Source organism: Meriones unguiculatus, chromosome 15 (assembly GCF_030254825.1).
Source record: "Meriones unguiculatus strain TT.TT164.6M chromosome 15, Bangor_MerUng_6.1, whole genome shotgun sequence".
Lineage (NCBI taxonomy): Eukaryota > Metazoa > Chordata > Mammalia > Rodentia > Muridae > Meriones > Meriones unguiculatus.
This window is the reverse complement of record NC_083362.1, coordinates 58147581-58163209: the sequence shown is the minus strand read 5'-3', so window position 1 is coordinate 58163209 and position 15629 is coordinate 58147581. Positions and strand designations below refer to the sequence as shown.

The 15629-nt window shown below is 43.2% G+C and overlaps 1 protein-coding gene across 5 annotated transcripts in view; it reads left to right on the top strand.

The window, feature by feature from the left end:
- Positions 1-624: 624 nt before the first annotated feature.
- Positions 625-15629, top strand: part of Bard1 (BRCA1 associated RING domain 1) — an 84108-nt gene continuing 69103 nt past the window's right edge. For all 5 annotated transcript variants that reach the window (XM_060368587.1, XM_060368590.1, XM_060368589.1 and 2 more), the window contains exons 1-3: positions 625-870; positions 14005-14061; positions 15294-15442. In XM_060368587.1, coding sequence (XP_060224570.1) covers positions 731-870; positions 14005-14061; positions 15294-15442 — 346 coding nt within the window. In that variant the 5' untranslated portion in view covers positions 625-730. The remainder of the gene's footprint in view (positions 871-14004; positions 14062-15293; positions 15443-15629) is intronic.

Genomic DNA, 15629 nt, shown 5'->3' with positions numbered 1-15629 from the left:
CGAGAAACCCTGTCTCAAAAGTAAAAGTAAGCAAGCAAGCAGACAAAAAAAAAAAAAAAAAAAATTCCCCGAGGAAGGCAGGCACTCTAGCAAACAAAAACATTTTATGAAATTCTTCCTATTTTAAAAGCAAGCCAGAACTTCTAAGACAGGCCCCTGGTCGGATACTCACAGCTAGTTACAAGTTAGACTGAAACCTTATATTTACAGGGTTCTTATATCCTACAGCAAGGAGAAAAAAAATACCCTCTTCCATAAAAAGTACCGTTTTTACTGTCACGGGACATGCTTTTCCAAGTTCAACAGGACCGAAAAGGCCACTCTTGGAGTATAGATATTGCAGCAGAAACTGCTGAGGCTGTGGGAGCTGGAATCCGACTTCCGGGGAAGAAAGCGAGCCTTGCGGGCGGGCATCACGGCGCGCCCCTCGGTTTCGCGCCCAGGAAGTCCGAGCGCGCTACGTCCCGCCCGCCAGGACTTGACCTCGTGACCCCTACACACGCCTCCTCATCCCGGAGCACAAGGACCTTCCTTTTTGCGGCCCCGCCCACAACTCCTGGAGGCGTGGCCTCGAGCAAGCCACGCCCCTCGGCCGCCCGGAACTTTCCCGCGGTTCCGCAGCCCAGCGCCCGGCGTCCTCCCGGCTCTGGAACTCCGCCGGCGGCGGGGCCCCGCGGCGACCCGCAGCGTGCGGCGCTCAGGCAGACCTGACCTCCGCCTCGCCCAGGGGATGCCGCGCCGGCCGCCGAGGGTCCACTCGGGGAACAAGCCTCCTCCGGTGGCCGCCATGGAGCCGGCTGCCGGCGGGCCCTGGGCCCACAGCCGCGCGGCGCTCGCCCGCCTGGAGAGGCTGCTGCGCTGCTCCCGCTGGTAAGGTCCCGGGGTCGAGAGGCCCCGTGTCGCCTGCCCGTTCCGTGCCCCCTTCCTGGGCCTCCTGAGTGCCTTCCCGGCCACTTGCAGCAAGGTGGAGTCAAACGGCACTTTTCGAATTTTCGCGGGAGAACTGCCTCGTGGGCGTGGCTCGAAGGAGCCCTCGGCTCGCTGGCCCCGCCCTGATGGTGAAGCTCGGAGCTGGGGCGGGGCTAAGGCCTCGGGGCGGGGCTAAGGCCTCGGGGGCGGGGCACATTGGTGGTGGTCCTGTGGTTGCGGGTCGCCGCAGCCCCTTTGAGGATGACCTTTTGGTCCTTTGGAGGTTGGGGTCCTAGGGGCCTGTGTGGGTTAGTTGGAGGACGGCAGTGTGATGGACAAATTATGGCTCTGTCAACGCCCTCCCTCATGGATTTTATTCTGTCCGAAGTGCGGCCCAGGAGGTGCCCTTCCCCCCCTTTTTTTTCCTCTTTGATAGTGGTGAACACCGAGCCTTCGGCTTCCGGCGCTCAGTTACTGCAGTGTTGAACTGCAACTTTTATTTATTTATTTATTTTTTTAATTTTGCACTTAACGTTGTTATTTACAAAACCTTAACATCTGCCAGAATGGCATTACACTTTTCAGAAGAATGGCGGTTCTGGTAGCATGAAGACGTTCTGAACGTTTTCCTAAAGCCCATGGGTCATCTTTGTGTGCCTAGACATTATCTGAAACTGTACTTCTAGTGGCAACAGCAGAAGCCAGTGATGCCCCATCCTGGAAATCAGCCGTTCTCAGCCTGTGGGTTGCACCCATTGAAAAACACATTACTGATGCTCTTAGGACCTGAGAAACTGCTCAGTAGCAAAATTACAATTATGAAGTAGCAAAAAAAAAATTTTTTTTTTATGGTTGGGGGGTTCACCACAATAGGAGATATATTAAAGGGTTGCAGCATTAGGGACTGTTGAGAACCACGGCTCCAAATACTTGAACCAAAGTTAGACACGCAGGTGGAAAGAGCATTTCCTTAGAATGTGGCAGACCATGATTTGAGGCTCCAGCTACAACCTCGATCCTCTCTGTAATAATGGTTTGCTCATTCATGTGTTAATTTGTCGATGGTAAAATCTGAGAGTAAACATTTATTGAACACTTAAGGCATACCAGACGGTGTTCTGAATATGGAGAACTCCTTAGTAACCAAAGCAGACAAAAATGCCAGCGTTTTTGTCACACTACCTCGGGTCCCAAACGTTCTATTCTTTGGAAGAGAGAAGAAACAAAACCAAAACCAAACCACTAAGTACGTATAAATTGTTTCCTGTGGTGATTATCTGAAATGGTAACAAAAAGGTGTGATGAAAACACGATTTACTCTGCTCGTTGAATCATTTGGAAGAGACTACCCCGGTAATGTATATTAAAAATTTATAGATTGTCCTACAATTAAACAAACCAGTTGCCCTCTTTACCAACTGCCAACTCATCTAAACTAAGTGAGCTTATCATAAGAGTCAAAGGCCTGAAGACAGACCGCAGTAATTAGGCTCAGACTTTAATACACTGCATCTAGTTGAGGAGATATTGTGGCATTTCTGTGGTTTTGTTTTCTTTTTGTTGATGAGTCTCTGATAGATGAACCAAATTTTTGACTACTAGAGCATATAATTTTATATAGTACTTGGAATGTTTCCCTATGAGGTATCAACAGATGTTACTTAGGTTTTGCAGCCGCAACTCATCTCTATTTTCTTCCTTTTCCTTATTCTTTAAAAGAGTTGAAATAGGCCTGGAGTGGGTGGTTCATGCCTTTAATCTGTCGGGAGGCAGTTACAGTCAGATTGCTCTCTGAGTTTCTAGCCAGCCTTGTCTTGTCTACGTTGAGTTCCAGGCCAGCCAAGACTACACAGTAAGACTTGGTTTGAAAAAACAAACCAAACCAAAAATACAAGAATCTTCTTTGTTCAAGGGCTGTAGGAAAGCTGGCTGTTGGCTTGATTTAGACCAGAGACAACACCTTTCCAAACTTAGTTTTTGTGTGTGTATATATATATATATTTTTTTTTTCTTTTTTTTGATACAGCGATTTGCTTTGTATCGTAGGCTAGCCCGGAATATGTTATGATGTACCCATGCTATCCTTTAGTTAAGTGATTTCCTGCTGTAGCCTCTTGAGCACTAGGATCACAGATTGTCCAGCTTCAGGCTCAGTTTTAACAAAGACCTTTTGAACACACAGTTTGCATTCCACAGGAAATGATTTCTACCCATTGGGATTTCTTTTCCCCTTTTCCTGTCTTCCACGCTTTCTCTCTCTCTCTCTCTGCCTCTCCCCTCCTACTTGCTTAAAAAAGAGCAGTGCCGGCCGGTCTGCTGCTTGCTTCAGCTCATCATCACCCAGTGTCATGATATTTGAAACTGTATATGTCCTTTTACAGAGCTTCAGAGTTCTCCCCTGTAGGCTGGCGATTGCCCCGATTGCCCTCACATTCAGCTTGCAGCTGTCACCTGCCTGGTGTTCCCAGCTGTCACCTGTCTTGTGTAGCACATTGGATCTGTTTTGTAGCAAAGGTGGCTTGTTCTTTCAGTGGATTGGCCACATTACAGGGCATCTTTTCCTGACCTTTAACATAACCCTGGCTTCAAGGTGAGGCTGGTGAAAGTGTTCAAGAGGCCAGATGTGACATTTGTGTTAGGGCCAAGCCTCACAGCTGAGTAGAAGCTATTTAAAGATTAGGGAAAAGGAAGCCGGAAGACCTTAATATTTAAGAGGCTGGCATAAAGCAGGGTACTAATGTGCTCTTAAAGGAAGCAGGAAATGCATATAGGAGCTTCAGGTGTCCTGCGATGCTGTTTTTGCGAATTAAAATTAATTAGGTACTTGGCATATTTTTGAAGTGGGGAGGGTTGGGCTTTTTATGCCAATTGTATTTTGTGCTTTCTATATCACTTCAAAGAAGCTTAAAAAGTAATCATAACTTTGAGGATAGTTGTTAGTTTTCTTTTTTTCCAAGTTATTCCTTATTTAAAAGACAAATTTATTTTATATATATGTATATACATATATAGTACGCATTATGTGTGTGCACGCAGGTGTCACTGTAGGTCAGACTGTCCTGTTACTCACTGTGGAGCTGAGGGTGGGCTCAAATGCATAGTGATCTTCCTGCTGTCCCCACCCAAATACAGTGGGTACTGGTGTGGACCTGGCTGTCTCATATGTCTTTTGGGGGGTGGGGTTGGGGTTTGAGGTATAGGATCTTGGCATGTAGTCCACCTTGGCTTTAAATTTGGGACCCTCCTGCCTCAGCCTGGAGGGTGCTTGACCCACAGTACTATACATGGATTCCAGTGGCTGGAGAGGTTGCTCAGTGGTTAAAGTGTTTGCTGTACAAGCACTTGTAAAAACAGACTAATTCAGATCCCCAGCCTCGATGTAAAAGTAAAGCTGGCTGTATACTTCTATAACCCCAATGCAGGAGGCTGGGGGAGACAGGTGGATCTCAGGGCTTGCTGATCAGCTGTCTGGCTAAATTGGCTATATCCATTCAGTAAAAGTCTCAAAAAGTTAGGTGAAATGATTGAGGGCGATATTCTAACATGAGCCTCTTACCTCTCTATGTGCCTTCACATACATGTACCATACATGTATCCACCATGCTTACAGGTATACATACAAATAAAAGAACATGGCTAGATACCTGCCACTTCAGCCCAGCTTCAAATTCTGTTGGGTCAATGCAATTTCTTTCTCCCTCCCTCCCTCTTTCCCTCCCTCCCTTTCTTCCTTTCATTTTTAAACAGGGTTTCTCTATGTAGCCTTGGCTCTTCTGGACTCTTGCTTTGTAGACCAGGCTGGCCTTGAGCTCACAGAAATCCGAATGCTGGGATTATAGGTTCATGCCACCACTGGCAGCTTCTCGTTTCTTCATGCTAATAAGATTGTCTGTTATATACCTGATATATATGAATGTTCTTAAAATAAAGCACAGATTGCCTGACTCCAGCATTTAGCTTTTGCCTTTCTTTACGAGTTTTGAATCTTCAGAGTGTTTTTTACAGGCCAGTGAACCTTAACTAGGATGATTGCTCCCTTTGGTTTGCTGTGGCACTGGTTATTCATTAGATCAAGAAACCACCAAGGCATAGTAGCAGCAATGCATTTTCTCCCTGTAAGACATACGTGCTCAATTTTAAGGCATACAGTCCATGACAAGGGCCCAGGAGATGTGAAGGAAACAGTGTTGCTTAGGTCTGGGTAGCAGAGGAAAGCCACTGGTCTCTGCAGTTGTAACTTTGAGATAGATGTAGGCAGGTTTTTATTAATAGGCAACGTTGGTCACAGTGGTGATGGTGTGGATATTAGCAAATGACTGTATGCTAAGGATAAACAGGGCATGGGTTGATGGTCTAGGAGTTAAAACCAATTAGATCTTGAGGGATAAGTAGCCTAAAAACAGTGTCCATTTAGTTGACATAATTAATGTTCTAGTTTGCTTCCCTGTTGCAGTGATTAGCACCATAATCAAAAGCAATTTAGGGAGGAAAGGATTTCCTTTGGTTTATACTTCTAGGAAAGGGTCTATCACTGAGGGAAACCAGGGCAGGAACTCAAGACAGGAAGCTAGAAGTGGGAACTGAACCAGAAACTATGGAATACTTCCTGCTCTCAGATCTCAGCTGGATTACTTATTATCCAGCCCAGGCCCAACTGTCTACAGGTGGTGCTGCCCACAGAGGCCTGGGCTCTCCACACCAATTGTCAATCAGCTCAGCAGCCAATTGGAGAAGGCAGATTTTCAGTTGAAGTTCCTTTGACCCAAGCAACTCTAAATTGTGTCTAACTGACAATAAAAAAAAATAAAATAAAATAAAAAAATAAAAATAAAGCTAGCACAGTTAACTTCCTAAGGAAAGTTCTTCATGTGGCCTTCCTGAAATTCTGGATCCCTAGCTACCAGATGATGAGCAAAAATGAACTGGCTTTTAAAGCTGTCTCCAGTGTACAGACTTCATAACTATATTAGCACTGTTTAAAGCTTTTAATAAAAATTTAACATGTATGTAAATGGGGGCGCAGATTGTTAGCATCCGGGCTCTCACCATATCCTCCAGCCTAGAATTTATTTATTTATAGAATATATTTATATGTCATTTTACTTATTTGCTTGATATCTGCCCCCTTCAGTTATGGTATATTTTTCATAAAGATAGGGTCACATTTTTAGCCACAGTGCCAGATATAATGTTTCTTAGTGTTAAAATAATGAATGAAAAAAAAAATTAGGTCAAGTAGGTCCCAGCTTCAAAGTGATGATACCAAGATGACCTACTTAAATTCAGCAAGAGCACAAGAGAATCCTCCACTGGTTTCTAGTGTTAATTACCAGTACTGAGCAGTGGTTAAGGCTTCCAGGCAGATAGGGGTGCATGTAGGTCAGTTTGACTTCTGAGATTCAGAGTTAAAACTGCCATACCTGCAGCTCCATTTATGGTTGAAGGCCCAGCTGGTGTTATATAGGGCTTGTGACTCCTAGAGAAACTTATCAGACTCACGGGGCACCTTTATTTAATTAATTTTAGGCAAGGTCTCATCATGTTGCTCAGGTCGGTCCCAAACTCCCAGAGTCTCACTCCTCAGCCTCCCTAGTGCTGGGACTGCCTGCTACTGAACGCAGCTGGATGCCTCTATTCTGTCCTTGATAACACAGGTGAAGGTGTTACTGGTAAGCAGGCTTGGGCTCAGAGGAGACATCAGAGAATGACAATGCACATGTGAGAGTTACTTGCAAGTGACTGAAGTCTATTTCTAGAAATGGGAAGGAAGGCTTAGGTGTGAGCCCTGAAATCCAGCATTCGAATGGCAGATGAAAGGGGGGAAGCCTTAAAAGACAGCCACAGCAGCAGTTGCTTAGGTGGTGTTGTACTTGGGAGGAAAGGGAACCGAAGACAGACTCTACACTGTTTGGTCGGGTCCACATGATAGTCACTAGGGCTTGTATAGCAGATTCTCCTAGGATAGGATCTACTATAATTAGTCATCACCAGAATTCTGTTGTGCATTTACTTTTGGGATAATTGTCTCATTCATTCAACATTTGCTGACACCAAGCAATTAAATACAAATTTAAAGTTTTCCCATGTGATTTACCTGAATCTGGCATATGAAATAGTCACAAAAGGAATCCAGCCAGGGAAGCAGATCAGTGCTTTGCCCAGTCATCATCAGATGGGAACAAATACTGAGACCCACAGCCAGACAATATGCAAAGAGGAGACCATGGACCATCTCAACCCTAAATGGGGTGTCCCACCAAATCCCTTCCGTCACAGCTCAGGGATCCCTGTGGAAGAGGAGGCAGAAAGCGTGTATGAGCCATAGGGGATAGAGGACACCAAGGACATCAACAGGAGGACTCTCTTATGAGCTCACAGAAATTGAGGCAGCCGGCACAGGGCTATAACAGGTCCTCTGCATATATTTAATGGTTTTATAGAAATCCTGAGTGTGTGGATAAGGGGGTTTCTTTTTTAAAAAAATTTATTTATTATTATCATTTATTACAATTTATTCAATTTGTATCCCAGCTGTGGCCCCCTCCCTCTTTCCTCCCAACCCCACCCTCCCTCCCTCTTCTCCCCCTTTGCCCTTCCCCCAGTCCACTGATAGGGGAGGAATTCTCCCCTCTATTTGACCCTAGCCTATCAGGTCTTAACAGGACTGGTTGCATTGTCTTCCTCTGTGGCCTAGCAAGTGGGTTTCTTGTGCCTTCTCCTGGGCTCTTTTTCTTCTGTTTATTTGTTTTGTCTTATTCTGACATGTTTTTGTTTTACTTTATTATCATTCCTTAGAAGCTAATGAAAAACATCCCTTAGAAGCTAATGAGAGACAAAAAAGAAGTGGATCTGGATGAGAAGGGAGGTGGGGAGGAACTGGGAGGAATAAAGGGAGGATAACCTGTAATCCGGACATATGTGAGAAATAAATCTTTTGAATAAAAGGAAAAAATAGTCACAACGAATACTATGCTTAGTTGGGCCTAGTGGTTCATGTCTGTGATGACAAGCACTTGGTAGAAGCAGGAGCACTTTGAGTTGAGAACAGCCTGAAGTAGGCGGCAAGAATGTCTCAAACAAACAAACCGGAAGCCCAAGCCAAATGAATAAGGCATTACTCATTTCTCTTTTCTCCTAGTCTCTTAAAGGGAAATATAACACATTGCTTAATTAGGTTGGGAAGTTTGCACAATTCATGTTAAACACATTGATCTGTAACTTAAAAATACCTTGGGGATACCCTAACATGTAAGAGCACTGGAGTCCTTGTTCCATCCAATATTAACTAGCAGCTGGTACCTCATGGGAATTTAGGGAAGCCATTCAGTAAAATAGTTCTGCTTCATTAGAATAATGTAAGTTGAATTCAGTTTCCTTTGTAAAGACAATTTTATCAGTAGGTGTGCTGGCTAGTCTTATGTCAACCTGACACACAAACTAGAGTTATCTGAAAGGACAGAGCCTTAATTGAGAAAACGCCTCAATAAGATCTGGCTGTTAGGCATTTTCTTAATTAGTGATTGATGGTGGAGAGCCAAGCCCATTGTGGATGGTTCCATCCCTGGACTGGTAGTCCTGGGTTTTATAAAAAAGTGGGATGAGCAAGCCAGGGGAAGCAAGCCAGTAAGCAGGACCTCTGCATGGTCTCTGTATCAGCGCCTGCCTCCAGGATCCTGCCCTGCTTGAGTTCCAGTGCTGATGTCTTTTCATGATGAACAGCAATGTGGAAGTATAAGATGAATAAACCCTTTCTTCCCCAACGTGTATTTTGGTCATGATGTTTTGTCGCAATAATAGAAGTTGTAACTAAGACAGTAGGATTGTTTGAGAATTGCTTGTTCTCAATGTTCAGTTTGTCTCTAAAGTTCTAATGCACTGATTTTTGGAAATCCACTACACATAGTTAGAGAATTGTGAGTGTAGTTGAGAGAGAGTTGTACAGCTGAAGTTTATAAAGGTATGGAGGTTTTAAACACCCCTTACCAAGCAAGTGTATTTTCTGCTCTTTTTTTTCTCTATTTTATTTGTGTCTCATAGAAATTAGGTTAAGGGTAGAGTATAAATGATAATATAGGTGCATTTTTTTTCACAGTCTTTCCTTTGCTTCATCCACTAAGGGTCATTGCAATCCATGCTAGGTGGATAAAAGGGATTGGGGAACTCAAAACATTTTTTAGGTCTCATGTGCAAGGAAATGTGAATCTAGCAGTTAAAGTAGAATTCAGCATTAAATTCCTGAGCCCCAGTTAGATGCCATCACTGCTCTTTAGAACCTTAGAACATTTTATATTTCCGTGAAGTCTTATATTAATTTGTTTATATAATATCCTACTGGAATGGTTTAGGCTTGGAGGACAGGTGAAGCAAAGCTGTGGGGCTTGAGCTGGACACTGGATGTGTGGGAATGGTCAGTGTCACTGGCCCAGCCACAGAGCTTCTGCTGAGGAGCAACAAGAAGAAGGGTCATACTGCACGGCTTTGCTGTTAGCAGATGCTGAAGGGTACTGCAGTGGTCAGTAACACTCTTGAGGGAGTGAATGGCAGAGAAGTCTGAATCTTGTCTGATAACTCATGATTGACGATCAGTTTTTCTGGTATATTTAAGAGATTCTCTGTGAATGCCTTCATATGAGAGGATGTACAGGAAGTGGATGTGAGGTGGCTTAGCTGTACCCTTGCTGGTTAAGATTTACATTGATCGGAGTCTTTTGCAGTAACAACCAGTGCTGGAATGAGTATTTTTACCATAATTTTAAAGGCTTATGTATGAGCATAGTTGATTAAGGCAAAAAGCCTGTGGTAAATACATTCTTCATCTCTCATCACTCCTGAGGTCCATAGTTTGGGTCCAACTGACTTTTTTTTTTTTCTTTTTATGTATACAATGTTCTGTCTACATGTCCAGCTGCACACCAGGAGAGGGCAGATGGCTGTGAGCCACCATGTGGTTGCTTGGAATTGAACTCAGGACCTCTGGAGGAGCAGCCGGTGCGCTTAACCTCTGAGCCATCTCTCCAGCCCCGGGTCCAATTTTATTTTATGTGCATGTTTCTGTGATACAGTATGTCTGTGTGTGCAGGGGTCAGATCCCATGAAACTGGAATTGCAGAAAGCTGTGAGCCATCAGGCGGTTCTGGGAATTGAGCCTGAGTCCGCTGGAAGAACAGCCAGTGCTCTAAACTGCTGAGCCATCTCTCCAGACCTCAATTCACTTTTTACTTCTAGGTTTCTAAGTAACATTTATACCCCCATTTCTAGGTTGTCTTCTAGTTTAGATGCTATTTCCTTACTTACAGCTGAATTTTCTTATTCTCTCTTAACATTGTCTTGTAGAAGGTGAAGAGTAGAGCCTTCAAAGTACAAAGTAATTTTCCATTATTAAGTCCACACTCCACTCTTCTGTCACATCTCTTACAACCTTTGAAAAGTCCTAGGGGCCGATTTCTTTTTACACAATATATATGACATTTTAATTGTATTTCTCTTTCATTTTTTTTTGAAAATTTCATATAACTTCATTCTGGTGCCTTTACGGCAGCAAAACTGGATTACTTTTAAAACTTTTTTTTTTTTTAATTTTGAGGACTTCATACTTGTGTACACTGAACTATAAAATGTCAGACATGATCCAGTTCTTCCTCTCTTCTCCCAACACCACCCTGCTTGCAGCACTGTCTTTTTAAATATTTTTCTTTGAACACACTAAGTCGCATTACTGCTGCCCTGTGCATATGGGTGTTGGGCCATCCGCTGGAGCATGGGAAACCTACCAGTGGCCACACCCTCAGGCGATCCTCCCTGCCTGGCCGCCTCTCTGTAGCTCCTGAGGAAGGATCGAGGTGTGAAACCCACCTACCTCATTTCTGCTTTGTCTGTCTTGATCTTGTGTAGGCTTAGTGTATGTTTCTTAAACCCCGAAAGCTTTTAAAAGCTTATCTAGATAATGCTGGTGTTTTGAAGTTTCGTTATTTATAAATATCTACTATACCCAACAGAAATTCCTGCAGCTTGAATAATTGAGTTAAAGTTGGGTGCATTTGAGATTTTGTTTAGTATCTCTTAGTTGTAAGATAAAATTCTTTCTTTCTGGGTATCTTCTTAACCAAGGGCTGGTGATTCTCTGAAGTCTGTCTTTGACACAGATGAACTCTGCCCCTACAGTGTCTGCCTTGTACCTTCCCTTGAAGTTGTCCCTGACCTCTCTCTATTTGGCCATCACATTCCCCTCACTGTTCCTTTCCCCAGAACCCACACAGAACTCACTCATGTTTCCCATATCTTTTCTCATTCATTAACAACTACAAAAAATCCAGTCTAATCCACTAATTAGAATAGTTTTACTGAAAAAAAAAAAAAAGGAAAAAACAAAACAAAACAAAAACCAACGAACTGCATTTGCCCCTGTAGCTTTCCATAGATCCTGTGCCACTGCTAATTAAATGATGTCATACCCCTGCTAGGGTGAAGGGCAGGAACTACAGAAATGGTTCAGAGTTATTTTAGGATAACTTACATAAGATAACTTAGGAAGGAAAGATGAGGGTTAGAACAGAGTGCAGACATTGAATTTCGCAGTACCAGAGAAAGCCGGCAGGCTTTCGCCTAACTGCTTGTGGAGATCCGCTGACGTGGAGAGTAGGAAGGGAAGCCGCCCAGGCAGAGCTGAAAACACCCGGTGGAGGTGCTGCAGGAAAATTAAAACTCAGCTGGGCGTGGTGACACACCTTTAATCTCAGCGTTGGGAGTGGGAGACGGGGGTAAAGATAGGCAGATCTCCGGAGTTGGAGACCAACCTGCTCTACAAAGCAAACCCTGTCTTGAGAAAACCAAAAGAGTAAAAAAGAAAATTTAGACTCTGTGGAAGGAGAGGCTTCAGGAAGATAAGGTCGGTGTAACTTTAGAGAGGTCAGGGAGGAGGAAGAGCCAGAGTCCTCAGAAGAGCTTGGTGAGGGGTGGGCCAGTGCTAAGAGGACACAGATGGGACTTAGTAGGGAGCACTTAGTTCAGCTCAGGGTGGGGATAGGGTAAGTGCAGTGTTTTGTTTTTTTCTTCAGGTTGGAGGAGAAGCTACCTGGTAATGCGTACATTTGAGTGAAAGTGATTCAGGCGATGAGGCTCACAAATTTTAACACAGGGAAGCTATAGAGGCTTGGCAGCAGCCAGTCTCAGGAATGAAGAACAGCGGAGGGAGGGAGGGCTTCTCGGAGATGGAACAGATAGCAGGCAGTCTAGTCATGGGTTCGCACCGTTTGAGGTGCTTAGGAGCACAGGTAGGCTTGAATAACCAGGTAGCCACTGCTCAGCACCTTTTTTTTTTTTTAAATATTTTTAATATTTTTCTGCTTAGCTTCATCACTGTAGACATACCAAGGTGAAGAAATATTGATTTTTAAAGACAGCTCTTTCTCTTTTCCTCCCTCTCTTAATTTTGGATAGAGTGTAAGTTTTTTTATACCAAGGTGGCCTGGAATCATTATATAGCACAAGTTGTCCTTAAACTTAGGTCCTCATGCTTCTGCTCCCTGAGTGTAGGGAGGTTAGGTGCGCACCACCAGGTTAACTGTCATTCTGTGGTATCCAGAGCTGGAACAGGCAAGGCAGGGAGCCCTGGGGAATATGTAACATTATGAACTTGCGTTCAGGAGTGTCTTTGGAGGTCAGTAATAGTGGCCCTGAGCCATTAAACCTGTGGTCTGGGTTGACTACGGAGTCCAAGCAACCACAAGGATGGTCAGTAGTCACTCTAGATGGAGAGCAGTTGGGTTTGGCCAGGATGTTACAACAGGAGATACACAAAAAGGGTGTAGGAAGTCCATGTTGTAGAGGACCAAGCAGAATTTAGCTCTTAATTGTGAAAGAGGTATTTAGGTTTGGTACTTCATATAATAAAAATTATAGCAGCCACACGAGCACTGTTTACAATCATCGTATTACTAGAATCATCAAACTCATATTCCTTCAACCTACCCCACGTATGGTTGAAAAGGTTTGTGAGTTTCTGAAAGAAATGGATTTTATAATGTCAGTGAGCATCATTTTTAGGAGCTTGAGAATAATGGGTCTGAGTACTGTCTCTTAGCCTCTTCCTGAAAGCTCAATTTCACTTTAATGTTCATAGCTATTAAAACGTGCAATGGGAAACTTTTGATCTTTCCAGAAATGCAGAGAACTGTGTTTTACCAATAATGCGGTTTGTGTGCAGAGGTAATTGGATAACAATAGTGTAAACACCTATAGGTCTTGGAGTTAGTGCTCATCCTTTGAAGGCTTTACTTGGGTGCTGTGCTCCTGATGCACTATCCTCACAGAAGGTCATGGTTTAACACATGCATGTTAGTAAGAGCCCGAGCTTTCACAGGGCCTCCAGAGGCAGTAGGCATGCTGATGGGCAACACTGGGGAGATTTTGCTGATGCCTTTCTTTTCCCAATATATGGACTCTCCTTTAGTCTGCAGACTGCCAGCTTGATTTGTGTCTGCAACTGCTTAAAAAGCAAAACAGTCAACTAGCTGTGTACTGGAAGAATGGTCTTGTTTGGTCAAAACTCCTGTAAAAGGTAGATGGCTCCTTGATAGTAAGAAACAGTGAGGGTTTGGTTTATGTTTTTACATGGGAACCCATGTCTTACTATGGGCAGGATGTTCCAGTGCCCTAGTTTTCAGGGACAGTTCTGGTTTGTACTTCTTGTCTCAACATTCTGGCCACCCCCTCTTCACTCTGAGAAATGCTCTCATTTGGATGGCAGGCCACATTTTGAGATTTAAGGATTTCCCTTCAAGTCAGTCAGGGAAGGCGTATCTTAACTGCTGAAAGAAGGTTGGAGGTGCTTAAGCACTGATCTCTTTTTCTAACCTCTCAACAATTACATTATATAAAGTACTAAAACTTGGTCTTAGAAGGATAATTGCTATTCGAATTCAGCATGGGGTATATCACTAGCAGAATGAAAGCCTTTGGGATAAATGCATCCTTAATGTTTTCAGGTTTGATATAGAGAGAAAGGGATAGTGTTGGGTCTTTGGTTTGAAAATATGGGCACGAAACAGTTATCTGACAATGAATAATTTATGCTTGTCTCTTCCTTTTTTCAATCAGTGATGATATTCTGAAGGAGCCCGTGTGCCTAGGAGGATGCGAGCACATCTTCTGTAGGTGAGTAGTTTGTGCTTGATGTACGCTGATGTAATTGTGATGTCTGCATATTATTTTGAGTTAGTCTTTATACCTGTTTTCATTTACAAGTAAGAAATAAAACTCAGAGGATAATGTCCAGAGTTCCAACGCTTAGTATGTAGCTCTGCTAAGATTTTGGAAAAGAAATAATGCCTTTGACATAATACAGATATGTCCTCTTAGACATTCAGGAAATTGAAAAAAAAATTTCAATTTTGGAATTGAAAAATTCTAAAAAAAAAAATTGAATGACTGAAGTAATCTTTTTTTTCAAAAATTATTGAAGTCTAATTCTTAAATTTCTCACCTTGAGTGACATAAAGCAGTAGACATTTATTATTGTAGATCAGGAGGACAGAAGGTCAGGTCCTAACATGTTGGTAGAGTGTGTTTCTTCTGAAAGCTATGAGGGAGAGTCTGTCTTTGCCTGGTTTCTTGTGGGCAGTTAGTGCGGCTTTCCGTTGCTGTGACCACATCTGATATAAACACTTGATGGGCATGTGGTAGTCACACGGGCAGATAGATTTTGGTACTGTGACAGAATACCTGACATAAGTTATCTGAGGAAAGTTTGTTGGCTTTGCCGAATTTGGTGCTTGAACACTTTGCATCTTGGGGTTATTCTAACAAGCCAAGGGCAGGAAGTGTTCACCCTTCAAATGCCTTGAGAGGACACCGTGGCGATGGCACATGTGGAGGTAGATGCTCTGTCATGGCGAGTGGAGACAGACTGGGGGTTTGGCGTTAGGCAGAACCTTCAAAGGCATAACTGTAGTGGCGTATCTAGCTAGGCCCCATGGCTTAAAGTTCTATCTACCTCCCCGGATAGCGATACTTAGTTGAGGACCAAGTGTTCAACAGTGAGGTGCTCAGGGACACCTGTGACATATGTCTCTAAAGCACCCATTTTAGATTGCCACCATACATAACAAGGAAAAGGATTTATTTTGGGTCACGGATTTAAAGGTTTCTAGTTCACCGCCCTCTATATTGAGACTGTGTTTGTGCACATCTTTATCTCCTTACCCTCTTAGGGGCCATAGATTGGTTTGGGAAGAATTAAGAAGCTTGTTATATTGAAGGAAGTCTCATCACATTCTCAAAGCACACCGGTTTTACCATTCTATATGAAAAAACCTGTTTTCCTTCTGTTCATACTCTTTAGCATTTGGAGTTCAGATTCTGGTGAATTTTCTTTTACTTTTTTTAAGTGTCTGTATAAGTGACTGTGTTGGATCAGGATGTCCGGTGTGTTACACCCCAGCCTGGATTCTAGACCTCAAGATAAACAGACAATTGGACAGCATGATCCATCTTTATAGTAAGCTTCAACATTTGCTACATGACAATAAACTTTCAGGTGAGTAATATCTCTTTATTGTTTTGTTAAAGAGTGGACAAATTACAATTGCTAATGAGCACATGAAGAAAGAATGGAAAAAGAATTCTGAATGATGTAGTTCAGATTTTAAGATTAGTAGGATTTTTTTTTGAAGTCACTTTGAGAAATGAGATAATTAAGTCTAAACTTTTTAGATGAGGTACCA